This window comes from Megascapheus bottae, chromosome 14 (assembly GCF_031878675.1).
Source record: "Megascapheus bottae isolate mThoBot1 chromosome 14, mThoBot2.hap1, whole genome shotgun sequence".
NCBI lineage: Eukaryota > Metazoa > Chordata > Mammalia > Rodentia > Geomyidae > Megascapheus > Megascapheus bottae.
Window position 1 is genome coordinate 33,439,248 of NC_143522.1, and position 13,286 is coordinate 33,452,533.

The 13,286-nt window shown below is 40.5% G+C and overlaps 1 protein-coding gene across 1 annotated transcript in view; it reads right to left on the reverse strand.

The window, feature by feature from the left end:
- Positions 1-366: 366 nt before the first annotated feature.
- Positions 367-13,286, reverse strand: part of Tmem260 (transmembrane protein 260) — a 58,464-nt gene continuing 45,544 nt past the window's right edge. The window contains exons 14-16 of the mRNA XM_090344969.1: positions 12,624-12,677; positions 10,604-10,694; positions 367-6,337 (exon numbers count right to left, since the gene is read on the reverse strand). Coding sequence (XP_090201095.1) covers positions 6,083-6,337; positions 10,604-10,694; positions 12,624-12,677 — 400 coding nt within the window. The 3' untranslated portion in view covers positions 367-6,082. The remainder of the gene's footprint in view (positions 6,338-10,603; positions 10,695-12,623; positions 12,678-13,286) is intronic.

Below are 13,286 nucleotides of genomic sequence, written 5' to 3' on the forward strand. Positions count from 1 at the left end.
TTTAAGCTTTTTTTTTTGTGGGTCATGGGGCTTGACCTGAGCACTGGCCCTGAGCTCTTCAGCTCAAGGCTACCATCCTACCCTAGAGCCAAGCCCCACTTCCCATTTTCTAGAGGTTAGTTGGAGGTAAGAGTCTGAGGTCCTTTTGTGCCCAGGCTGGCTTTGAACCTTGATCCTCAGATCCTAGCCTCCTGAGTAGCTAGAATTACAGGCGTGAGCCACCGCACCAAGCTTAAATGTTAACTTTTAAAAGCACTGTTAATACATAATGTGTTCCTTCTACTTTCAAAATCTATTTTAAGGGAAGAGACCATAAGATTCCAGACTGTCCCTCCTTCTCTCTGTCCTTCCTTCCTTCCATTCCCCTCCCCCCCCCTTTTTTTTTTTTACTGTTTTCTCAAGATTTTCAATATACCCACTATCACAGTTTCTGGGTTCAAGTTTTGGCATATCAGGTATAGGAAGAAATTATTCTTTTCTGTCAATGTTCTGAGGTAGTAGCTGATTGGTTTATCCAGGGATGAGAAACAGTCCTTAGTATTGTTACCTTTTCAGCACACATACTTCTGGATATGAACCACAGCCACAGATACTAAGGATATTTTGTGTGTGTGTGTTGTTGAAAGAATTCTTTGCCCAAGTGTTTCATTGTTTGAGACTTAATGCACTTGTCATTTGCATAAGACAGTAGCATTGAGACCACACTTGTATGCTGTAATCTCACTGGACATTTTTTTTTAAATGAGAACTTAAAATTAGAAGAGGAAGAAAAAAACTCTACTATTTTTTGCTTTGCTTTCTTGAAAAAAAAGGTGACAATACTGATTTGTGATTTTATCTGTGCAGATTATGCATAGTATTTTGATAAAGAAGGTAACACATATTGGGGCCTATTTAAAACTTTTCTTTTTTCACAAGGCAGTGTCTACAGCTAGGTGAAATTTCCGGTGCATTTTTGTATAGAGCATAGACAACCCCCACTTCCTTTTACCCTTCCCTTCCCAGCCCATTGGTACTTCTAAAATTATTGTCCGGCTTTTTATTTTTTAAATAAAAACTGACAAATGACAAAGTGGTGAGCATGTGATGTTTATATAAAAGTTCTATAGTGTTCTGTGTATATTTTTTATGTAGGATATTAAAAACTATGATATTAAAAAAAACTTACATTACAGGGCTGGGAATGTGGCCCAGCAGTAGAACGCTTGCATAACATGCACAAAGTCCTGGATTTGATTCCTTGGTACCACATATAAAGAAAAGGCCAGAATTGGTGCTGTGGCTCAAGTGATAGAGCACTCACCTTGAGAAAGTCCAACAACAGTGCCCAGGCCCTGAGTTCAAGCCCAGTACTGGCAAAAACAAACAAACCATCCTCCGAAATATTTCTAAATAGAAGATGGCTATGGTCTGATTCTTTTAAAAGCAGGACATAGGCCATAATATTTAGTTTATTATAATTACAATTTTACCAATGTAAGGTTTATGTTTGACTTTTATCTATCGTACTTTTCTTCCTCTGATACCACTTTAAGCAGAAACATCACAAATTCTGAAAGATCAAGTTTAGAAGAGGGTTAAATCTCACAGTTGGCTTATTCCTATTTGTATTCAAAAAATTATCTTTATGTCATTTTTGAGTACAACGTATCTTGATTGGTCACCCCTCTGTCATTCTATTTGTCTGTTATTACAGTTCAACATTATTTTCATCTAAAGCCAACTATGCACGACTCCTTGCTGCTCTGTATAACAGGATCACTGGCAGATAATGGCCCAGTTATTTGCCTTTGTGATCTTGACCTTTTATCTTGAAACCTTAGCAAATCAAAAAACTTGAATATTATCACAATATCTATGTTGCTGAAAAGTAATCTTCATTTACATTTTTGGATCTGAAGAAAAGAGCAAGAGAACCCAATGTAGAGGGTAGGCATTGTTGGCCTCACATTTTTAGTTTTGGCATATCAGCTTGCCCTTGACACCAGTACACTTTCAGATACCCCCTGCCCCACATACTTTCTCTTGCTTCTTTCTCTGTAGTTTTTGCTACAATCATAAAAAACAACACTCAATTTTGAAAGTAACTTTTAAAAGCACTGCTATTACAATTATGTAATGTTTCCATCTCTCTCTACTCTTTTAAATATACCGTGAACTAGTCATTCTAGTACATATGGTCCATCAGACATGCATTAGGTTGTGGAAGGCTATCAGATCTCTATTTTTTTCCTGAAAAAAAGGAGAAACTTTTCAAGATATATTCCTTCTAGTTTACTTTCCTATATCCAGGTAAGCACACTGTACTATTTCTAGGGCTTTAAGAAATATCATCCATGCTGATCCAAATCAAACAGATCCTTTGAGGGTGCTGACAATGACAACTTCATCAAGTGTGATCACAGAGAAGCTTTAGCGCCTTGCTTGCTCTGTAATGCTATGCCAAGATCTTGGCCTTGCAGTATTTCCAGAATCCTTGGAAACATCACTTATTTGTTTGCGAGTAGAAGCCCGAGAATAATTTTGCATCCAAAACAAAAAGTCAAGTAGTGTGAATCTCTTCTTGGGTTACAATTGTTTTATCTAATCAAAGCACTTGGATGGAACCAGTGAGAGGAACACAACATTAGGAAAAACTTGACGGGTAGTCTGTCTACAAAATATAGCTGAAGCACAATGAACAGAAGGATTTTCTCTAATAGGATTCAGTATATTATTCTTTGGAATTAGATTGTTTTCCTACTAAGAGAACTAGCATTTTTAAGCTATGAAAGATATTGACAGGAACTATGATTAATGATTCATGATGTTTGACTTGTAAAACATAAATTTAAACTACCATTCAGCCTAAACTGATGTCATTAGGTCATGGATAACCCTATTCAATTAATTAAATATCCTAAAAGCTAAACATGGCTGCACTACCAGAAAGCAGTAATGGCAGAAATAACACTTCATGATTTCTATAATAAGTTTTCAAAATAGCAAACCAGTAATGGATTTCCTTCTATTCTGGCTACATTTTGAGAAGTGGAACAAAGGCACTGAAAAACCAATAGGTGCTTGTAACAAATGAAAAAGAGGGGAAATGAGCACCATAAATTGTGCATACTCCCATCAGAGGCACCGAGAGCCAAACACACTTGGGGGTTTGTTAGAGAACACCAAGCCTACAACATCCTTTTCCACTTGCCTCTGGCGTCTGCCAGCCTCCATGCCAGGGCAGCGGGGCCCTGCAGCATGTGGAAAGGCAGACAGTTTTGCTGGCTCCCACTGGCTTCTCAGGCCAAAGTCCAGGCAGAAGTTGGCCTTGTGGGGTTCCTGTCATTCTGCCAAGGCCTGGCACTCCTGAGGCACTGTTAACAGGATGCTGGCCAAATCGTGCATGGGTAGTCATCTCCTTCACGTCCTCTTCATGCCGGGGTTAGGCTGAAGGACGCCCCTTCTATTAGTTTATGGTGTTGTCCCCTAGTCAAGGAAAGTAAGAGAAGAAAGAGAGAATGTGGGGGGGGGAGCAGAGAGAGGAACTGAGGGACACAGAAGGAGAGCAAGAGAAAGAGGGAGAGATAGAAAAAGAAAGGAAGGGAAAGGAAGGAAGGAAAAGAGAAAGAAGCTTGTCAAACTTCACCGTAGAAGGGAAAGCGTACCTCAAACAGTGGGTCTGGGACTGAAGCCCAATACCCATCCCTAAACCTCTTCTCCACTTCTGTAGAAATTTCAATGACGATGATCCTATCTTCTCTGGGTCACATACTAGTACTTTCTCAAAGGTAGAGTGGCCAGAAGTCACCCTTGCACAAATACCAGATAATCTATGTACAGGGTTTATCAATGATCCATCTACAAAGCATCTTCAGACATGCATTCAGTCAGTAGAGACATGGAAGTTAAAAGTAGATATTCTCCAATGGCATTGGATGTCCCTCTATCAATAGCCAAGGCGATTAATGAAAATGTTACTTTAATAAGGTTCTTTAGAGACTGTATGGGTAACACAGGCATGCAGATAAATATTCACCCTCGTGGGTACAGATGTTCAAACACCAGTACACATATGCACACCATTTTTTCCAAAACGAAGACAATGCATTTTTAAGAAACCTTTGTATTTTATTGTATTTTTTCCCAGATAAGTAAAAAAAATTCATCAGCTTGCACAATTTCTTTCAAATGGGTAAACTTAAGACAATTTATCAACGCTTTCTTAAATTTTTACACCACATTGAACTCCAACAGGTTTTGGTTTTAAGGTAAACCAGGTTTCTGGCTCTTCCCTGTGGAGAAGTTACTTTCAAGTCAGTGAAAGTTCTTGGCCCATGATTAAAAGTCTTTGCCAATTAGTCCTCAGCAACTTCAATTCATTTTTTTCTGGTTCAAGATGAGTAGGAGCCTAATAAGGCCGTGATAAAAGGGCAAAAGGCACTGAGAGCCAAAAGCCGATGAATGAGCTCCTCCATTTATTTGTCTTCCTAACAGCTGAACTGTTACAACTATTGACACTCTTCAAAAGGTTCCGCTCTGAACCCTGTCCAGGCACTGCAGGCTCCAATGGACATCTTCAAATCCAGAGAATGGCGGGGCAAGAGCTTCCCCTGTGTGATGCCAAAACCAACAAAGCCCCATGGATCAGGTAATGAAACTTCAGCTTTTCCCCCTTTGAGATTTATTTACTGGCAGCTGACAAGGGGCAAATTCAGTTCGAATTGTGCAGTCAAGGCCCTGTCAAGCTTTTAGAGGCACCCTTGTCTTGAAGCACCTTCATGACTGGCATTTCGCTCAAAAGCCCTCGCACCGGTCCTTAACAGCTTATGACATCACAAAGGACACTCCAGACAGATGCCTACATGGCATCCTGCAGCATTTTAAAAGAGAATTAGTGGTTTTAATTATGGTCGTAGTATGAAAGGGAACCATGCAAGCTCCGCAGGAGACCTTTGATCAGACCCTTTTGCTAGTACAATGCCACGGAACTGTGACTATTCCTGGTAAGGGGCCTTTTCTTGCTGAATGACTCACCAGTGATCTTTGAATGCAGACAAGCTTCTGGCCCTCCCTCTTCATTAGTGAGCATTTCTATACAGGGGCCTATATGGTGCTTGGAGTCTAGGAGCTATACAATTGGGGGGAAAAGAATCCCTACAGATTCTGGCCTCTACTTAGGAAGTGCTGAAGGACTCTGAGTGACTTTATTCATTAAAACAGGTTGCTATTAATTAACTGTCATAATAAAATAAAGAACCATTATTTGCATTTCTTACTCGGTTCTCTTTAGTAATATGTATAAAAGATGCTTGTAACAGAAATGAATTTATTGAACTTCCCCACCCCCCTCCCAATACTTACCCTCCTCTCTCCTCTCTCTCTCTTTTTTTTTTTTGGATTTGGGGAGCAGAAGCCTACTAATTATTGGGCCTAGATCTGTGAGTCTAAAAGGAAGCAAAACGTAAATATGAAATAAATTAATAGAAAATGCTTTTAACTTGCCATTCATTTCCGTAACTAAAATAAGAAAACATTAAATTAGCTTTTCTTTGCAGTGATTGGAGGAAAACTATCCAGACAATCAGATTCAAATGTTTTTCAAAATAATACCTACTCGGAAAAGTATGTAGTATGAAGTGTGAGATGATGGAATAACCAATTACTTAAAAAAGAAATCCTAACATGATGTATATATAGGTTCATTCTATTAAAAAATTTCACTTGCAAGTAACAGAAGTGGTATGAATATTTTAAGAATTTAACCTTTAAAATTGATTCTAATAAGCACAGCCTTTAAAAGACTTCTGGGTAATGTTTTCAGTGTCGTAAAACTGCTCATGAGGAAGCCAGTCATCTGGTGAAGGAGTGTGGAAGGAGAAAGGTGGTACTGAAAACCTCTCATGCAAATACTAATTTGGTAGCCTGGGATACACAGAATGTGCACACATTGCACATCTCGGGCAGAACACCCTGACGCAGTACTACGACACCAGGCTTCTTATATCTCGGAGATGGCTTCACTTTCTAATTCTTACTGTTTTTTTTTTGCTTCAGAATTTTGGAAGCAAAATGACGAGCAGGTTTTTCACCTCTTGCTGGCTCAGGCCTTTTTCCTATTTCTCAGACTTTGCAGTTCTTTTCTTAGGTGCTTGAGAGCAACTGAAATATCAGCTAGCTGGGGATCATTTTGTGCTTTCTGAGTGTAGAGGCGAAAATGTTTGATGGTTTCAGATAACAGGACTTCTGGGTCTGTGTCTGTCTTCTGAAGACGCAGCATCCGCTCACAGGCAATGGCATAGTTCTTGTGCCAATTCACTGGGTGCTCCTTTTGTAAGCTGACAATCTCCTTATACAACTGAAAAACAGCAGCAAAAATGTTGCTATTCCATTGTTATTCTTTGTCTCTTTCCCCCTCCTCCCCACAACAAAACAGAGGAATTAATATAGCACAAGGGGGGAAAAAAATCCAAGCAGGCTACATACAGTAAAGATCTAATCGTTGCTAGGCTATGAAGAAAATGCGAGGATGTTACTGTAATTATTACAGTGGCAGGAAGCAAATATGATTCATCTCAAATATGATTGATTGCTTCTAGGGTTTTCAGATGTTGTGGGAGGAACCCGAGACACATGTGTTAGGACAAAATGCTCTTCCTCCAGAAAGATCTTCTGGGGAAGGATTTAGTGCTAACTGGTGGAAAGCTTTTTACTCAACAGGCAGAGAGGTTGAAACTCTAAATTTAGCTGCTGGGGAAAAAATAGCTTTCTTTAGCAGACTGCATGGGGAAAAAAAGTGGAAGGAATTTAAATTTTGCTCCAGATTATTTGTGAATTTCTCTCTACATTAAACACAATAGTAATAATTAGCAACAATGAAAACATTCCGAACAATTCCATCCTCAAGTATAATGGGTATAGAGGACAATTTCAGAGACAGCTTTCAAGTGAGACATTTAAAATCTTCACAGTAGCTTATTATTTACAATCTTAAGTTAAAACTTTGTCCACAAGAATGCTGAAATGATTTTTCAATGTCAGACACAGTGCTAATTGTGTACGGTTAGAATTTTTGATATTAAAATTTCCAGAGAAATGTGCATCAAAGTTTAACATCGAAAAGCAGACACCAAATGCAAGATGGAGCTTTATGCTTGCTTCTCTGTAAATGTCACAGCTTTACTGAGGACTGACACGTCAGAGTTGCAATCCCAGGAGTTCTCTAGAGGCTCTGAGCACAAAATATCAATGAAGCTTTCTATGGGACAAGTACTTATTTATTGTTGAAAGGGACCAATTACATTTCCATCTCTCCAACTCCTACTTCAGAGCAAGACAAATGCACGTCTAAAATTTCATAATCGACACGCTTCAAGTTGTTTTTTGCAGCAGCTTCTCTCTTTGGTCCTTTTGTTGTATGAAATAGTAAAGGTTCACAGCAGTTTCATACACACCAAAGCTATTAAGGCAGCCTCTTCCCATTTACTCTCTCTCTACCTTTTCTTCTTCATCTTCTTCTTAGTTGCTCCTCTTCTCTCCAAGGCAGAATGTGGGTAAGAGTGTAGCAAGCTGCTGACACCTAGCTCAGTAAACTGCTTTTCAAAATCGTAAGAGTTTGGGGGCAGCATTTCAAGGAATGTTTATTTCCCCACCTGCTCCATAGAAGTTTCATAGGACCTCCCTATAATTCTCTGGAACAATCGCACCATCTTTTTTTTTTTCTTTTTGTGGGTCATGGGGCTTGAACTTGGCCTGGGTGCTGTCCCTGAGCTACCACCTTACCCATTTTCTAGAGGTTAACTGGTGATAAGAGTCTCAGGTCCTTTAGTGCCCAGGCTGGCTTTGAACCCTGATCCTCAGATCTCAGCCTCCTGAGCAGCCAGGATCACAGGCTGAGCCACTGTGCCTGGCTCACGCCATCTTTTTCTAGAACATTCTATTAAGTTATTTTGGACAACTGAGTCCAATCTGTTGTACCTGAGGTAACCAGTAATTTCTCATTATGTGGAATTATATTTTCTTCTCTATATGTTCCTCTGATGTTAGTCTTTGTGGAGAACAGTTCTGTTACTACTGCTGTACCTACTATCAACTCATTTAATGAATAAGCTATATATATATATATATATATATATATACTTACATACATAAGTGTATATAATAACCAATGTTCTTTACACTTAATAAGAATATTCTTAAAAATCTGGTACTGGGGGTAGATTTGTGTTGACCAATCACATAACTGGTTTCAGTTGTCCTACAAATGTTACTGTACATCTGGAGCCATAACCATAGCCATACTTTGCATTCACTGAAAAACAAAGTCTGCTGTAACAAGGAATCCACAAATGAGCTACAACTGCAGCCTCACCAGTGACCCCAGCACACATCATTGTGAAAACAGGAAGAAAGCAACTGATTTCTCCACATGAACACTGCCTGCTACCAGGCAGGGTCACTCACGCCTGTAGCCCTAGCTACTCAGGAGTCTGAGATAGGAAGACCTCAGCTCAAAGCCAGCTAGGGCACTAAAGTCTGTGAGGCTTTTACCTCCACTTAACCATCAGAAAACCTTAAATGGCGCCATGGCTTAAGTGGTAGGGCAGGAGCCTTGAGCTGAAGAGCTCAGGGACAGCACCCAGTCCCAGAATTCAAGCCCCACGACCACCACCACTACCAACAACAAAAATATTCCTAGTTTTCACAGGATTATAAACACAAGAGCTAATATTTTAACGTTTAAGGAAAAGAGAAGACTCAAGGCCTAGAAAAGTTAATTAACTGAAAATTGACAGTGGTAAAATGGGCCTCGAACCCAGACCTCCAGCTACCAGGTGGAGTTCCAGCATACCACCTCCTATACGAAATGACCCTCTCACTAAGCTTGAATGGCAAAGGCCCAGGGGCTCCTAACTTTGTCCTTGTGGTTTCCTCTTTATGGACTGACTTCCTCTTCGCCTGCTCTTTTGCCTCACCAACTGTGTGGCTAACTCCTTTTTTTGAACTCAGGGCCTGGTCACTGTCCTTGGGCTTTTCTCAAAGCAAGCACTCGACCACTTGAGCCACTGCACCATTTCCAGCTTTTTCTATGTATATGGTACCAAGGAATGGAACCCAGGTCTTTGTGCATGTTAGACAAGCACTCTACCACTAGGCCAAACTTCTGGCCCTTTCCTCTTGATTTTTCAAGATGACATTCAAGCCCATCTCTGTGCATCTCACCTGTGTGTGCTTGGACCATGAGGGAGCCCTGGAACCTTTACTTCCCTCTGTAGCCTGCCACCTTGTTTGACAATGGGGATGAAAAGTATCTCCAACACAATATGTAGTATGAATGAGTGCTCAACAAATGTTTAGTAAGGAACAAATGAATGAACAATAAACTAAACCATTTTTTTTTTTTTTGCCAGTCCTGGACTTGAGCTCAAGACCTGAGCACTGTTCTTGGACTTTCTCAAGGCTAGAGCTCTACCACTTGAGCCACTATACCACTTCCGGCTTTTATCTACATATGTGGTACCGAGGAATTGAACCTGGGTCTTCATGCATGTAAGGCAAGCACTGTACCACTAGGCCAAACTCCTGGCCCCTACTGCAAAATTTTGTAATACAATTAGTCATGACTAGACACCAGGCTACTTTGACTAAACGCCAGTCTTGGCCGTGTAGGTCCTCAGCAGTCTAAAGGGAACAGAATGTACAGGGGCACAAGGCCTGAGAGCCCGGGCTGGGTGCTCAGGGGCCCTTGCCAGGATATTGGTTTCTGTGAGACAAACTCCAAGATTGTTTCTGCAGATGTTAGAAGAGCCCAGTGCTGTCTCCCAGAAAAGCAAAGGCTCTCATATGCGTTCCATTTCTCAGGGGATAGAACCAATTTGTGCCGCATTTTCTAAGAAGAAGGTTCTATTGGCTTTCCAGGCCAGTCAGAAACAGCCTCTCTGCAGCCTTTGTTTTTACTCATGAACAATCATCGTGACAAGTATATTCAGGATCAGGACTTTTGCACAGACAGTAAGCTGACAAAACTTATTTGCACAAAGCCATTATGTTCGTTTCCCACTGCTACTGCAACAAATTACCACAAACGTGGTAGCTTGAAGCAGCAGAAATTTTATTACGTTGCATTTGTGGTCGGGAGAAGTTGTGGCTGCATTTCTTAGGGGACAATTGATTTCCTTCCTCTTTTTTTTTTTTTTTAAAGGCTAACTTCAATCTTTAATCCACAGTCCTTCCTCCTCCAGGGCCAACCCTCCCCCCCATATATCTATATCTACATACCCACACCCTGCCTCACATTGCTTCTCCTCTGACTTCAGCCCTCACTGCCTTCTCTAACTCTCCTTGAGATCACATCAGGCCCATCTGGGTAATCCAGGATAAACTCCCATAGCAGGAGCTTGAACCTAATCACATCCACAAAGTCCTCCTTACCATGGATGGTAACATACCATGTACACACACAAACATCTTGTGTGCGTGGAAGAAGTGTCTGCCCATCATCTGCTTCATATTAAGCATTTACCTATAGATAGAATGCCCATGATAAGCTGGAAACAAAGCAATAAATATTCCATTCACTACCATCTTCCCACCAAATATCCCTCCGTATGGGAGAGTCACATACGTTATATGCGTGAGTGTAGAGTCGAGCTTTCACACTAGAAGGCGTGTCCGCTGTTTCTGCCAGGCTAAAAATGAAGAATGGAGTTTTCATCCTGTGGGTAGATGTAGGGATCTTCATTAAAATCACACTACCAAGTTTTCACGCAGGGCTGAATCTCCCGGGCTTTCACTTGGTCTAATATGCATAATTCCACCCCCTCCTCCATAACCACACACCTTTTTTTTTTGCTTTTGTTTTTGGTTTGAACTCAGGGCTTGTAGTTGCTAGGCAAACATGCACACTACCACTTCAGACTCACAGGACTTCCTATTGTATTACTTGGAACTAAGATACTATCTGCAAGATACTGCATTCACATTTAGTACCAAATCTTTTAGGAAAAAGTGTTCACTCCTCATGGCTGCCGTGACTGTTCTCCTCCAGGTCTTCCCCACTATCCCACAGCTGACGAGGACACTTGCTGTGCACATCAGCACATCCCTGAAGACCACTGCAGGAGCTCCCGCCATGTGGGACCAAGTCTTCAAAGTCAGATGGACTCACTGACCAAACGAACCCATCGAGCTGTAGACAGCATTTTCATTAAACCAATACCTGCATGAATGACAGCCTATTCTTCTTTTAGTGATTTCTCCCCAGCTTTCCTGAATTCAGTAATAATGAAGAATTGTGCATGTATCTTTGATCAGGTCTTTTTTTCCTTAAATTTATTTATGAATAAATTATGAGTTCTAGCCTCGAGAAAGCCCAAGGACAGTGCCCAGGCCCTGAGTTTAAGGCCCAGGACTGGCACTAAATAATTAAATAAATAACACTAGGGTTCATTTGTCTGTTTTTTGAGTGTAAGGGGAGGCACAGAAATGGAGGGACAAAGGGTGAACAAAAGAGCAGCAGTGGTGTTCACTGCACACTATGTTGGAAATGAACTTTACAACTTGTGGGTGGGATGAGCGGGCAAAACAGAAAGAGAGCAAGGGAAGGGGTGACACTGTTCACAAAGAAATGTACTCTTTACCTAGCTAATATAACTGTAAACCCTCTGTACATCACCATTATAACAATAATTACAAAAATTAAAAATGAAATGTATTTGATCAGCAAAAAAATAGTACCAAGAACTTTTAAAAGCAGCAGTGTCACTCTTCAATACTTTACATGGGAAGTATAACTTCTCTCTCTGAATACACAGTAAAACACCTACCATACTCATGTCAAATTTCTGCAACTATGTCAATGTGCTCCATCAGACTGAGAGCTCCATGAGGGCTGTATTCATGTATGAGGTGTTGAAGGCTGGTTCACTGCCTAACCTCTAGTAAGAATTAATCGAGGGCTTTCATAATCCTTAGACGTATTACAAAGGAAGAGAAGGTTGAAATAAACAAGTAAGTTCAATAGATCTCTCACATTACTTAGCTAAACTAGGAGTGTAGTTGTTAAGATGTCTCAGAGTCAGATGTGAGCTTTGGACTCTATCACTAGTAGTTATGTAGCCTGCACATCTAGTTTCTTCTTTTATAAAATAGGGTTAGGGCTGAAAGTATAGCCTGGTTGTAGAGTGCTTATCTAGCATGCATTTAGCCCTGGGTTCGATTCCTGGGGACCATATACACAGAAAAAGCTGGAAGTGGTAGAGCACCAGCCTGTGAAAGCACAAGGACAGTGATCAGGCCCTGAGTTCAAGACCCAGGACTGGCAAAAAAAGAAAATCTATCTGGCAAATATCATGTAACCCTTCTATTAATTACAATAAAAAATCTATGAAAAGAAAAAAAAGAAAATTATAAAATAAAATAGGGTTAGTAAAGCTTCTTTGTGGGTTATTATGATTAGTACAATGCCTCAAACCAGATAATTGCTCATAACTTACTTTTATTAACATCTATGTTTACTCCCCAAGTGAAAAGTGCCAGACTGCAGAGCTGGGGGCATGACGTAAGTGGTACTGCACTTGTGCAGGAAGTGTGAGACCCTCAGCTCAACCCCCAGTGCTGCAAAAGCTAAAATGAAGATTGGTTACCTGGCTTGCCACATTTCTTCATTGGCCACAGATTCCCAAGAAGATGGATCAAATCTTCAGTTTCAAGAAAAACAGTTACATTTATTACTATAGACAGATAATGTTTGTTTTATAATTAATAAGACCATTAAACTATGCTGGATATTGAAGTACTGACAGTGATCAAACTAACAAAGTTTAAGCATCAAATTTTGGTTTTGGAGAGATGTGCTCTGTATAATGAGTTTCAGTGGAGCCAGATAGCTAAGAAGAGACCGTTGGGGGGCGGGAGGGTTATAGGTTGGGGGAAGAGTAGGGGTCAGTCCTCCAGAGCAGTTAGGTGGCAGCCAGGTGGCAGAAGAAAGGTATAAGCCACTATGAAACCTACCCTGTGTGCAGCAAGTAATTATTAACAACTAACAGAAAAGTTAAATGTCGAGAAAGCATGAGCCCTCCTCCCCCTTGGCTTTGAGAAACCACTGCTGGAGCTCTGATGCTGCTTGAAGACATTAATCAAACCATTTGTTGGTTTTTCTTAATTGAAAATTTAAAATTTAAAAATATAAAAATAATGAGTAATAGTGTACACATATACTATTCATCTGTCTGAAGATCTTCCTTTTTCTTCCTTCGTTTCTTTCCTCCCTCCCTCCTCTTTCCTTCCTCCCCTCCTTCTTTCTTTCC